This window comes from Xyrauchen texanus, chromosome 14, assembly GCF_025860055.1.
Source record: "Xyrauchen texanus isolate HMW12.3.18 chromosome 14, RBS_HiC_50CHRs, whole genome shotgun sequence".
Taxonomy (NCBI): Eukaryota; Metazoa; Chordata; class Actinopteri; order Cypriniformes; family Catostomidae; genus Xyrauchen; species Xyrauchen texanus.
In genome coordinates this window covers 3902006-3916140 of record NC_068289.1, presented here as the reverse complement: position 1 = coordinate 3916140, position 14135 = coordinate 3902006, and the positions used below count along the sequence as shown (strand labels likewise).

The 14135-nt window shown below is 45.4% G+C and overlaps 2 protein-coding genes across 2 annotated transcripts in view; both read right to left on the bottom strand.

The window, feature by feature from the left end:
* The window catches only part of col6a3 (collagen, type VI, alpha 3), a 97178-nt gene that overhangs the window by 53686 nt on the left and 29357 nt on the right, over positions 1 to 14135 (bottom strand). Inside the window, exon 15 of the mRNA XM_052143232.1 lies at positions 8086 to 8685. Coding sequence (XP_051999192.1) covers positions 8086 to 8685 — 600 coding nt within the window. The remainder of the gene's footprint in view (positions 1 to 8085; positions 8686 to 14135) is intronic.
* On the bottom strand, positions 12287 to 12971 carry LOC127655404 (collagen alpha-3(VI) chain-like). The gene is made up of 2 exons (XM_052143233.1): positions 12909 to 12971; positions 12287 to 12710 (listed from the first exon to the last, which is right to left on the bottom strand). The coding sequence occupies exons 1-2, from the start codon at positions 12940 to 12942 to the stop codon at positions 12427 to 12429; spliced, it is 318 nt and encodes a 105-aa protein (XP_051999193.1). The 5' UTR covers positions 12943 to 12971; the 3' UTR covers positions 12287 to 12426.

The window sequence follows — 14135 nt, the reverse complement described above, 5'->3', positions numbered from 1 at the left end:
GCCAGCAGCTGTTCTTGGACATTCGAAGCTCGGTGAAGTCGGACACGGACAGAGCGTAACTGGGGTCATATGAGATTCTCTGCAATTCTCTGCTATCAGAGCCTCTTGAGCCGATTCCAAAGGTCAAGATTCCAAGCTCTTTCAGAGAGGAGGCTGCTGTATCAACACTGTCAAATGACTTTCCCCACTTAGCACAATCAGTATCTGCGGCACACCCTCCAGTCGTCTGCTGCCATAGGAGGCAGTAAAGACATTATCTTTGACATATTGGAGAGCTGCACCCGTGTTGAGGGGTCTCCCTCCTTTGTGTCTCAGAGCTCTGACACTGTCAAGAATGTCTTCCTTTGAAGTGTAGGTATTCAGATAGAAATTGACCTCAGTGTCTCTACTGTACTGCACCACAGAAACATGGTCTTCGTTTGCATCTATGTTGAATTGCTCCACTACTCTTTGAACAAATTCACGCATTGCTGGGAAAGAATTCCTATTTCCATCTGAACCATCCAGCAGAAATACTACGTCCTTTCTTGGTAAGGTGTAATCAGCTAGGAGAAAAAAGCATCATTAATACCAAGTTATTTTCATGGAATTCATAAATCTGTAGAATTTTACATTAGTTCATCAACTCATTGACTATCTAGGCTATGGGTAATTGTCTCACTGCTCAAAACTACGTAGGGAGATAAAGTAGAACGACAAGGTACAGCAAGTGAGCTAGCTCTTGGGAAGTTCTGCCATGCACATACCAGTAACAGCTGGCGATGTTGGAGTGATGGGCATTGCAACAGCCTGTACGGAGGCCAGCAGCTGTTCTTGGACATTCGAAGCTCGGTGAAGTCAGACACGGAGAGCACGTAATTGGGGTCAGATGAGATTATCTGCAATTCTCGGCTATCAGAGGCTCTTGAGCCAATTCGAAGGTCAAGATTCCAAGCTCTTTCAGAGAGGAGGCTGCTGTATCAACACTGTCAAATGACCTTCCCCACTAAGCACAATAAGTATCTGTGGCACACCCTCCAGTCGTCTGCTGCCAGAGGACGCAGTAAAGACATTGTCTCTGACGTACTGGAGAGCTGCCCCGTGTTGAGGGGTCTGCCTCCTTTGTGTCTCAGACCTCTTAAAGCATCAAGAATGCCTTCCTTTTTTGTGTACGTGTTTAGATTGAAATTGACCTCTGCGTCTCTGCTGTACTGGACCACAGAAATGCGATCTCTGTTCTCAGCAATTTCCAATCTCTCCACCATTCTTTGAACAAACTCTTTCATTGCTGGGAACCCATTCCTAGTGCCATCTGATCCATCCAGCAGGAAAACAACATCTCTTCTTGGTCCACGACCCTCAGCTAAGAAACAAACATTGAAAACATTGAAAGGGTACATACCAAGCAAAAAGCACAACGCATTACACTATATGTGTAGCCATTGTTCCTGTTTTAGGATATTTGTTTCTATTTGATTTCATGTCCCCTCCCACTAAGTTGTACTATTCATCAAGTAGTTTTTCTTCCACAACTCATTAGGACTACAGGAACAATAAAAGAAATGTTGCTACGATCATAAAAAATGAGGGGCATTAAAGCAAGCCAGTTGTGTCTTTTTCTTACCTATTATTGTGGTAGTGATTGGCGTGCCTGCTACAACTACCGTGTTAATGTTGGTGAAAAGCTGCTGTTGGACACTGGGAAGGTCAGAGAAGTCACTCACTGAGAGTACATAGCTTGGGTCATGGGAGATCCTCTGCAGTTCACTGCTGTCAGAGCTCCTTGACCCTATCCCAAAGATCAATACTCCAAGCTCTTTCAGGGAGGTGGCCGGTGTGTCAACATTATCAAATGAACTTCCACCACTCAGCAGAATCAGTAACTGTGGCACACCCTCTAAACGTCTGCTTCCTGAGGAGGCAGTGAAGACACTGTCTCTCACGTACTGCAGAGCTGCCCCTGTGTTGAGGGGTCTCCCTCCTTTGTGCCTCAGTCCCCTGACCGTGTCAAGAATGTCCTCCTTTTTCATGTATGTGTTAAGATAAAAATGGGCCTCTGGATCTCTGCTGAACTGGACCACAGACACACGGTCTTGCCTCTCAGACACATTCAATCTCTCCACCATCCTTTCAACAAAGTTACGCATTGCTGGAAAAGAGCTCCTAGTGCCGTCTGAACCATCCAGCAGGAATACTACATCCCTCCCAGCCATCCTTCGTTCAACTACGAGCATGGAAATGGAACACAAAGTCATGTGAGCACTCTGCTGAAACCCTTGGCTTTTTAGGCTAATTTCTTAGGACTTTGCTAACATGCATTAAAGCTGAGCTCTAAAATGTTTTCCATCTACGACATGCATTACAGCGATGGCTCAGTTTTCGGTTTATAAAGACGTGTGGGATACTGCCTTACCCATAACAGTAGGTGTCACCTGCAGGACTTGCACAAGCACATTGTTCAGTGAGCTCAAAAACTGCTGCTGGACACTGGGAAGATCAGAGAACTCAGGGATGGACTGTGCATAGGTAGGACCATTGGCAATTATCTGTACCTCTCTGCTCGAATTTCTGGTGCCAATGCCAAAAATTAAGACCCCACTCTCTTTCAGAGCAGAGGCAGGTGTATCTATGTTATCGTTTGAGCGTCCTCCACTGAAAAGTATAAGAACCTGAGGAACGCCCTCTTGCTTTCTACTCCCAGCAGAGGCAGTGAAGACATTGTTCATCACGTACTGGAGAGCCGCCCCTGTGTTGAGGGGTCTCCCTCCTCTGTGCCTAAGAGTCCTGACAGTGTTAAGGATCTCCCCTTTGTAGCGTAGGTGTTAAGATAGAAATGGGCCTCGGCGTCTTTACTGTACTGTACCACAGAAACACGGTCTCTGTTTTCCTCTATGTTAAATTGCTCTACTAGTCTTTGCAAAAATTCACGCATTGCTGGGAAAGAATTCCTAGTGCCATCTGAGCCGTCCAGCAAAATTACTACATCCTTTCTTGGTATGGTGTAATCAGCTAGGGGAAAAACAACATAATTAAAATGCCATTATTATTCATAAAACTTGAAAAAGTTGTATTAGTTCATCAGCTCATTAACTATCTAAGCTGTGGCTAATTATAGAACTGCTCAAAACAACTTAGGGAGAAAAAGTTGTCATGCTGAGAAAAGACTGCATGTGAGCCAGCTCTTGCAAAGTTCTGCCATGCACATACCGATCACTGTCGGTGAAGCTGGCGTACTAGGCATTGCAACAGCCTGTACGGAGGCCAGCAGCTGTTCTTGGACATTCGGAAGCTCGGTGAAGTCGGACACGGACAGAGCGTAACTGGGGTCATATGAGATTCTCTGCAATTCTCTGCTATCAGAGCCTCTTGAGCCGATTCCAAAGGTCAAGATTCCAAGCTCTTTCAGAGAGGAGGCTGCTGTATCAACACTGTCAAATGACTTTCCCCACTTAGCACAATCAGTATCTGCGGCACACCCTCCAGTCGTCTGCTGCCATAGGAGGCAGTAAAGACATTATCTTTGACATATTGGAGAGCTGCACCCGTGTTGAGGGGTCTCCCTCCTTTGTGTCTCAGAGCTCTGACACTGTCAAGAATGTCTTCCTTTGAAGTGTAGGTATTCAGATAGAAATTGACCTCAGTGTCTCTACTGTACTGCACCACAGAAACATGGTCTTCGTTTGCATCTATGTTGAATTGCTCCACTACTCTTTGAACAAATTCACGCATTGCTGGGAAAGAATTCCTATTTCCATCTGAACCATCCAGCAGAAATACTACGTCCTTTCTTGGTAAGGTGTAATCAGCTAGGAGAAAAAAGCATCATTAATACCAAGTTATTTTCATGGAATTCATAAATCTGTAGAATTTTACATTAGTTCATCAACTCATTGACTATCTAGGCTATGGGTAATTGTCTCACTGCTCAAAACTACGTAGGGAGATAAAGTAGAACGACAAGGTACAGCAAGTGAGCTAGCTCTTGGGAAGTTCTGCCATGCACATACCAGTAACAGCTGGCGATGTTGGAGTGATGGGCATTGCAACAGCCTGTACGGAGGCCAGCAGCTGTTCTTGGACATTCGGAAGCTCGGTGAAGTCAGACACGGAGAGCACGTAATTGGGGTCAGATGAGATTATCTGCAATTCTCGGCTATCAGAGGCTCTTGAGCCAATTCCGAAGGTCAAGATTCCAAGCTCTTTCAGAGAGGAGGCTGCTGTATCAACACTGTCAAATGACCTTCCCCACTAAGCACAATAAGTATCTGTGGCACACCCTCCAGTCGTCTGCTGCCAGAGGACGCTAGTAAAGACATTGTCTCTGACGTACTGGAGAGCTGCCCCGTGTTGAGGGGTCTGCCTCCTTTGTGTCTCAGACCTCTTAAAGCATCAAGAATGCCTTCCTTTTTGTGTACGTGTTTAGATTGAAATTGACCTCTGCGTCTCTGCTGTACTGGACCACAGAAATGCGATCTCTGTTCTCAGCAATTTCCAATCTCTCCACCATTCTTTGAACAAACTCTTTCATTGCTGGGAACCCATTCCTAGTGCCATCTGATCCATCCAGCAGGAAAACAACATCTCTTCTTGGTCCACGACCCTCAGCTAAGAAACAAACATTGAAAACATTGAAAGGGTACATACCAAGCAAAAAGCACAACGCATTACACTATATGTGTAGCCATTGTTCCTGTTTTAGGATATTTGTTTCTATTTGATTTCATGTCCCCTCCCACTAAGTTGTACTATTCATCAAGTAGTTTTTCTTCCACAACTCATTAGGACTACAGGAACAATAAAAGAAATGTTGCTACGATCATAAAAAATGAGGGGCATTAAAGCAAGCCAGTTGTGTCTTTTTCTTACCTATTATTGTGGTAGTGATTGGCGTGCCCGCTACAACTACTGTGTTAATGTTGGTGAAAAGCTGCTGTTGGACACTGGGAAGGTCAGAGAAGTCACTCACTGAGAGTACATAGCTTGGGTCATGGGAGATCCTCTGCAGTTCACTGCTGTCAGAGCTCCTTGACCCTATCCCAAAGATCAATACTCCAAGCTCTTTCAGGGAAGTGGCCGGTGTGTCAACATTATCAAATGAACTTCCACCACTCAGCAGAATCAGTAACTGTGGCACACCCTCTAAACGTCTGCTTCCTGAGGAGGCAGTGAAGACACTGTCTCTCACGTACTGCAGAGCTGCCCCTGTGTTGAGGGTCTCCCTCCTTTGTGCCTCAGTCCCCTGACCGTGTCAAGAATGTCCTCCTTTTTCGTGTATGTGTTAAGATAAAAATGGGCCTCTGGATCTCTGCTGAACTGGACCACAGACACACGGTCTTGCCTCTCAGACACATTCAATCTCTCCACCATCCTTTCAACAAAGTTACGCATTGCTGGAAAAGAGCTCCTAGTGCCGTCTGAACCATCCAGCAGGAATACTACATCCCTCCCAGCCATCCTTCGTTCAACTACGAGCATGGAAATGGAACACAAAGTCATGTGAGCACTCGCTGAAACCCTTGGCTTTTTAGGCGAATTTCTTAGGACTTTGCTAACATGCATTAAAGCTGAGCTCTAAAATGTTTTCCATCTACGACATGCATTACAGCGATGGCTCAGTTTTCGGTTTATAAAGACGTGTGGGATACTGCCTTACCCATAACAGTAGGTGTCACCTGCAGGACTTGCACAAGCACATTGTTCAGTGAGCTCAAAAACTGCTGCTGGACACTGGGAAGATCAGAGAACTCAGGGATGGACTGTGCATAGGTAGGACCATTGGCAATTATCTGTACCTCTCTGCTCGAATTTCTGGTGCCAATGCCAAAAATTAAGACCCCACTCTCTTTCAGAGCAGAGGCAGGTGTATCTATGTTATCGTTTGAGCGTCCTCCACTGAAAAGTATAAGAACCTGAGGAACGCCCTCTTGCTTTCTACTCCCAGCAGAGGCAGTGAAGACATTGTTCATCACGTACTGGAGAGCAGCCCCTGTGTTGAGGGGTCTCCCTCCTCTGTGCCTAAGAGTCCTGACAGTGTTAAGGATCTCCCCTTTGTAGCGTAGGTGTTAAGATAGAAATGGGCCTCGGCGTCTTTACTGTACTGTACCACAGAAACACGGTCTCTGTTTTCCTCTATGTTAAATTGCTCTACTAGTCTTTGCAAAAATTCACGCATTGCTGGGAAAGAATTCCTAGTGCCATCTGAGCCGTCCAGCAAAATTACTACATCCTTTCTTGGTATGGTGTAATCAGCTAGGGGAAAAACAACATAATTAAAATGCCATTATTATTCATAAAACTTGAAAAAGTTGTATTAGTTCATCAGCTCATTAACTATCTAAGCTGTGGCTAATTATAGAACTGCTCAAAACAACTTAGGGAGAAAAAGTTGTCATGCTGAGAAAAGACTGCATGTGAGCCAGCTCTTGCAAAGTTCTGCCATGCACATACCGATCACTGTCGGTGAAGCTGGCGTACTAGGCATTGCAACAGCCTGTACGGAGGCCAGCAGCTGTTCTTGGACATTCGGAAGCTCGGTGAAGTCGGACACGGACAGAGCGTAACTGGGGTCATATGAGATTCTCTGCAATTCTCTGCTATCAGAGCCTCTTGAGCCGATTCCAAAGGTCAAGATTCCAAGCTCTTTCAGAGAGGAGGCTGCTGTATCAACACTGTCAAATGACTTTCCCCACTTAGCACAATCAGTATCTGCGGCACACCCTCCAGTCGTCTGCTGCCATAGGAGGCAGTAAAGACATTATCTTTGACATATTGGAGAGCTGCACCCGTGTTGAGGGGTCTCCCTCCTTTGTGTCTCAGAGCTCTGACACTGTCAAGAATGTCTTCCTTTGAAGTGTAGGTATTCAGATAGAAATTGACCTCAGTGTCTCTACTGTACTGCACCACAGAAACATGGTCTTCGTTTGCATCTATGTTGAATTGCTCCACTACTCTTTGAACAAATTCACGCATTGCTGGGAAAGAATTCCTATTTCCATCTGAACCATCCAGCAGAAATACTACGTCCTTTCTTGGTAAGGTGTAATCAGCTAGGAGAAAAAAGCATCATTAATACCAAGTTATTTTCATGGAATTCATAAATCTGTAGAATTTTACATTAGTTCATCAACTCATTGACTATCTAGGCTATGGGTAATTGTCTCACTGCTCAAAACTACGTAGGGAGATAAAGTAGAACGACAAGGTACAGCAAGTGAGCTAGCTCTTGGGAAGTTCTGCCATGCACATACCAGTAACAGCTGGCGATGTTGGAGTGATGGGCATTGCAACAGCCTGTACGGAGGCCAGCAGCTGTTCTTGGACATTCGAAGCTCGGTGAAGTCAGACACGGAGAGCACGTGAATTGGGGTCAGATGAGATTATCTGCAATTCTCGGCTATCAGAGGCTCTTGAGCCAATTCCGAAGGTCAAGATTCCAAGCTCTTTCAGAGAGGAGGCTGCTGTATCAACACTGTCAAATGACCTTCCCCACTAAGCACAATAAGTATCTGTGGCACACCCTCCAGTCGTCTGCTGCCAGAGGACGCAGTAAAGACATTGTCTCTGACGTACTGGAGAGCTGCCCCGTGTTGAGGGGTCTGCCTCCTTTGTGTCTCAGACCTCTTAAAGCATCAAGAATGCCTTCCTTTTTTGTGTACGTGTTTAGATTGAAATTGACCTCTGCGTCTCTGCTGTACTGGACCACAGAAATGCGATCTCTGTTCTCAGCAATTTCCAATCTCTCCACCATTCTTTGAACAAACTCTTTCATTGCTGGGAACCCATTCCTAGTGCCATCTGATCCATCCAGCAGGAAAACAACATCTCTTCTTGGTCCACGACCCTCAGCTAAGAAACAAACATTGAAAACATTGAAAGGGTACATACCAAGCAAAAAGCACAACGCATTACACTATATGTGTAGCCATTGTTCCTGTTTTAGGATATTTGTTTCTATTTGATTTCATGTCCCCTCCCACTAAGTTGTACTATTCATCAAGTAGTTTTTCTTCCACAACTCATTAGGACTACAGGAACAATAAAAGAAATGTTGCTACGATCATAAAAAATGAGGGGCATTAAAGCAAGCCAGTTGTGTCTTTTTCTTACCTATTATTGTGGTAGTGATTGGCGTGCCCGCTACAACTACTGTGTTAATGTTGGTGAAAAGCTGCTGTTGGACACTGGGAAGGTCAGAGAAGTCACTCACTGAGAGTACATAGCTTGGGTCATGGGAGATCCTCTGCAGTTCACTGCTGTCAGAGCTCCTTGACCCTATCCCAAAGATCAATACTCCAAGCTCTTTCAGGGAAGTGGCCGGTGTGTCAACATTATCAAATGAACTTCCACCACTCAGCAGAATCAGTAACTGTGGCACACCCTCTAAACGTCTGCTTCCTGAGGAGGCAGTGAAGACACTGTCTCTCACGTACTGCAGAGCTGCCCCTGTGTTGAGGGGTCTCCCTCCTTTGTGCCTCAGTCCCCTGACCGTGTCAAGAATGTCCTCCTTTTTCGTGTATGTGTTAAGATAAAAATGGGCCTCTGGATCTCTGCTGAACTGGACCACAGACACACGGTCTTGCCTCTCAGACACATTCAATCTCTCCACCATCCTTTCAACAAAGTTACGCATTGCTGGAAAAGAGCTCCTAGTGCCGTCTGAACCATCCAGCAGGAACACTACATCCCTCCCAGCCATCCTTCGTTCAACTACGAGCATGGAAATGGAACACAAAGTCATGTGAGCACTCGCTGAAACCCTTGGCTTTTTAGGCGAATTTCTTAGGACTTTGCTAACATGCATTAAAGCTGAGCTCTAAAATGTTTTCCATCTACGACATGCATTACAGCGATGGCTCAGTTTTCGGTTTATAAAGACGTGTGGGATACTGCCTTACCCATAACAGTAGGTGTCACCTGCAGGACTTGCACAAGCACATTGTTCAGTGAGCTCAAAAACTGCTGCTGGACACTGGGAAGATCAGAGAACTCAGGGATGGACTGTGCATAGGTAGGACCATTGGCAATTATCTGTACCTCTCTGCTCGAATTTCTGGTGCCAATGCCAAAAATTAAGACCCCACTCTCTTTCAGAGCAGAGGCAGGTGTATCTATGTTATCGTTTGAGCGTCCTCCACTGAAAAGTATAAGAACCTGAGGAACGCCCTCTTGCTTTCTACTCCCAGCAGAGGCAGTGAAGACATTGTTCATCACGTACTGGAGAGCAGCCCCTGTGTTGAGGGGTCTCCCTCCTCTGTGCCTAAGAGTCCTGACAGTGTTAAGGATCTCCCCTTTGTAGCGTAGGTGTTAAGATAGAAATGGGCCTCGGCGTCTTTACTGTACTGTACCACAGAAACACGGTCTCTGTTTTCCTCTATGTTAAATTGCTCTACTAGTCTTTGCAAAAATTCACGCATTGCTGGGAAAGAATTCCTAGTGCCATCTGAGCCGTCCAGCAAAATTACTACATCCTTTCTTGGTATGGTGTAATCAGCTAGGGGAAAAACAACATAATTAAAATGCCATTATTATTCATAAAACTTGAAAAAGTTGTATTAGTTCATCAGCTCATTAACTATCTAAGCTGTGGCTAATTATAGAACTGCTCAAAACAACTTAGGGAGAAAAAGTTGTCATGCTGAGAAAAGACTGCATGTGAGCCAGCTCTTGCAAAGTTCTGCCATGCACATACCGATCACTGTCGGTGAAGCTGGCGTACTAGGCATTGCAACAGCCTGTACGGAGGCCAGCAGCTGTTCTTGGACATTCGGAAGCTTCGGTGAAGTCGGACACGGACAGAGCGTAACTGGGGTCATATGAGATTCTCTGCAATTCTCTGCTATCAGAGCCTCTTGAGCCGATTCCAAAGGTCAAGATTCCAAGCTCTTTCAGAGAGGAGGCTGCTGTATCAACACTGTCAAATGACTTTCCCCACTTAGCACAATCAGTATCTGCGGCACACCCTCCAGTCGTCTGCTGCCATAGGAGGCAGTAAAGACATTATCTTTGACATATTGGAGAGCTGCACCCGTGTTGAGGGGTCTCCCTCCTTTGTGTCTCAGAGCTCTGACACTGTCAAGAATGTCTTCCTTTGAAGTGTAGGTATTCAGATAGAAATTGACCTCAGTGTCTCTACTGTACTGCACCACAGAAACATGGTCTTCGTTTGCATCTATGTTGAATTGCTCCACTACTCTTTGAACAAATTCACGCATTGCTGGGAAAGAATTCCTATTTCCATCTGAACCGTCCAGCAGAAATACTACGTCCTTTCTTGGTAAGGTGTAATCAGCTAGGAGAAAAAAGCATCATTAATACCAAGTTATTTTCATGGAATTCATAAATCTGTAGAATTTTACATTAGTTCATCAACTCAATGACTATCTAGGCTATGGGTAATTGTCTCACTGCTCAAAACTACGTAGGGAGATAAAGTAGAACGACAAGGTACAGCAAGTGAGCTAGCTCTTGGGAAGTTCTGCCATGCACATACCAGTAACAGCTGGCGATGTTGGAGTGATGGGCATTGCAACAGCCTGTACGGAGGCCAGCAGCTGTTCTTGGACATTCGAAGCTCGGTGAAGTCAGACACGGAGAGCACGTAATTGGGGTCAGATGAGATTATCTGCAATTCTCGGCTATCAGAGGCTCTTGAGCCAATTCCGAAGGTCAAGATTCCAAGCTCTTTCAGAGAGGAGGCTGCTGTATCAACACTGTCAAATGACCTTCCCCACTAAGCACAATAAGTATCTGTGGCACACCCTCCAGTCGTCTGCTGCCAGAGGATCGTAGTAAAGACATTGTCTCTGACATACTGGAGAGCTGCCCCGTGTTGAGGGGTCTGCCTCCTTTGTGTCTCAGACCTCTTAAAGCATCAAGAATGCCTTCCTTTTTTGTGTACGTGTTTAGATTGAAATTGACCTCTGCGTCTCTGCTGTACTGGACCACAGAAATGCGATCTCTGTTCTCAGCAATTTCCAATCTCTCCACCATTCTTTGAACAAACTCTTTCATTGCTGGGAACCCATTCCTAGTGCCATCTGATCCATCCAGCAGGAAAACAACATCTCTTCTTGGTCCATGACCCTCAGCTAAGAAACAAACATTGAAAACATTGAAAGGGTACATACCAAGCAAAAAGCACAACGCATTACACTATATGTGTAGCCATTGTTCCTGTTTTAGGATATTTGTTTCTATTTGATTTCATGTCCCTCCCACTAAGTTGTACTATTCATCAAGTAGTTTTTCTTCCACAACTCATTAGGACTACAGGAACAATAAAAGAAATCTTGCTACGATCATAAAAAATGAGGGGCATTAAAGCAAGCCAGTTGTGTCTTTTTCTTACCTATTATTGTGGTAGTGATTGGCGTGCCCGCTACAACTACCGTGTTAATGTTGGTGAAAAGCTGCTGTTGGACACTGGGAAGGTCAGAGAAGTCACTCACTGAGAGTACATAGCTTGGGTCATGGGAGATCCTCTGCAGTTCACTGCTGTCAGAGCTCCTTGACCCTATCCCAAAGATCAATACTCCAAGCTCTTTCAGGGAGGTGGCCGGTGTGTCAACATTATCAAATGAACTTCCACCACTCAGCAGAATCAGTAACTGTGGCACACCCTCTAAACGTCTGCTTCCTGAGGAGGCAGTGAAGACACTGTCTCTCACGTACTGCAGAGCTGCCCCTGTGTTAAGGGGTCTCCCTCCTTTGTGCCTCAGTCCCTTGACCGTGTCAAGAATGTCCTCCTTTTTCGTGTATGTGTTAAGATAAAAATGGGCCTCTGGATCTCTGCTGAACTGGACCACAGACACACGGTCTCGCCTCTCAGACACATTCAATCTCTCCACCATCCTTTCAACAAAGTTACGCATTGCTGGAAAAGAGCTCCTAGTGCCGTCTGAACCATCCAGCAGGAACACTACATCCCTCCCAGCCATCCTTCGTTCAACTACGAGCATAGAAATGGAACACAAATTCATGCGAGCACTTGCTGAAACCCTTGGCTTTTTAGGCGAATTTCTTAGGACTTTGCTAACATGCATTAAAGCTGAGCTCTAAAATGTTTTCCATCTACGACATGCATTACAGCGATGGCTCAGTTTTCGGTTTATAAAGACGTGTGGGATACTGCCTTACCCATAACAGTAGGTGTCACCTGCAGGACTTGCACAAGCACATTGTTCAGTGAGCTCAAAAACTGCTGCTGGACACTGGGAAGATCAGAGAACTCAGGGATGGACTGTGCATAGGTAGGACCATTGGCAATTATCTGTACCTCTCTGCTCGAATTTCTGGTGCCAATGCCAAAAATTAAGACCCCACTCTCTTTCAGAGCAGAGGCAGGTGTATCTATGTTATCGTTTGAGCGTCCTCCACTGAAAAGTATAAGAACCTGAGGAACGCCCTCTTGCTTTCTACTCCCAGCAGAGGCAGTGAAGACATTGTTCATCACGTACTGGAGAGCCGCCCCTGTGTTGAGGGGTCTCCCTCCTCTGTGCCTAAGAGTCCTGACAGTGTTAAGGATCTCCCCTTTGTAGCGTAGGTGTTAAGATAGAAATGGGCCTCGGCGTCTTTACTGTACTGTACCACAGAAACACGGTCTCTGTTTTCCTCTATGTTAAATTGCTCTACTAGTCTTTGCAAAAATTCACGCATTGCTGGGAAAGAATTCCTAGTGCCATCTGAGCCGTCCAGCAAAATTACTACATCCTTTCTTGGTATGGTGTAATCAGCTAGGGGAAAAACAACATAATTAAAATGCCATTATTATTCATAAAACTTGAAAAAGTTGTATTAGTTCATCAGCTCATTAACTATCTAAGCTGTGGCTAATTATAGAACTGCTCAAAACAACTTAGGGAGAAAAAGTTGTCATGCTGAGAAAAGACTGCATGTGAGCCAGCTCTTGCAAAGTTCTGCCATGCACATACCGATCACTGTCGGTGAAGCTGGCGTACTAGGCATTGCAACAGCCTGTACGGAGGCCAGCAGCTGTTCTTGGACATTCGAAGCTTCGGTGAAGTCGGACACGGACAGAGCGTAACTGGGGTCATATGAGATTCTCTGCAATTCTCTGCTATCAGAGCCTCTTGAGCCGATTCCAAAGGTCAAGATTCCAAGCTCTTTCAGAGAGGAGGCTGCTGTATCAACACTGTCAAATGACTTTCCCCCACTTAGCACAATCAGTATCTGCGGCACACCCTCCAGTCGTCTGCTGCCATAGGAGGCAGTAAAGACATTATCTTTGACATATTGGAGAGCTGCACCCGTGTTGAGGGGTCTCCCTCCTTTGTGTCTCAGAGCTCTGACACTGTCAAGAATGTCTTCCTTTGAAGTGTAGGTATTCAGATAGAAATTGACCTCAGTGTCTCTACTGTACTGCACCACAGAAACATGGTCTTCGTTTGCATCTATGTTGAATTGCTCCACTACTCTTTGAACAAATTCACGCATTGCTGGGAAAGAATTCCTATTTCCATCTGAACCGATCCAGCAGAAATACTACGTCCTTTCTTGGTAAGGTGTAATCAGCTAGGAGAAAAAAGCATCATTAATACCCAGTTATTTTCATGGAATTCATAAATCTGTAGAATTTTACATTAGTTCATCAACTCATTGACTATCTAGGCTATGGGTAATTGTCTCACTGCTCAAAACTACGTAGGGAGATAAAGTAGAACGACAAGGTACAGCAAGTGAGCTAGCTCTTGGGAAGTTCTGCCATGCACATACCAGTAACAGCTGGCGATGTTGGAGTGATGGGCATTGCAACAGCCTGTACGGAGGCCAGCAGCTGTTCTTGGACATTCGGAAGCTTCGGTGAAGTCAGACACGGAGAGCACGTAATTGGGGTCAGATGAGATTATCTGCAATTCTCGGCTATCAGAGGCTCTTGAGCCAATTCCGAAGGTCAAGATTCCAAGCTCTTTCAGAGAGGAGGCTGCTGTATCAACACTGTCAAATGACCTTCCCCCACTAAGCACAATAAGTATCTGTGGCACACCCTCCAGTCGTCTGCTGCCAGAGGACGCTAGTAAAGACATTGTCTCTGACGTACTGGAGAGCTGCCCCGTGTTGAGGGGTCTGCCTCCTTTGTGTCTCAGACCTCTTAAAGCATCAAGAATGCCTTCCTTTTTTGTGTACGTGTTTAGATTGAA

Coding starts and splice junctions, on each gene's coding strand:
- LOC127655404 (XM_052143233.1), bottom strand. CDS start 12,942: ATGCCTAGTACGCCAGCTTCACCGACAGTGATCG. Junction 12,711..12,908: donor AGCTTCACCGACAGTGATCG/GTATGTGCATGG, acceptor TTTTTCCCCTAG/CTGATTACACCATACCAAGA.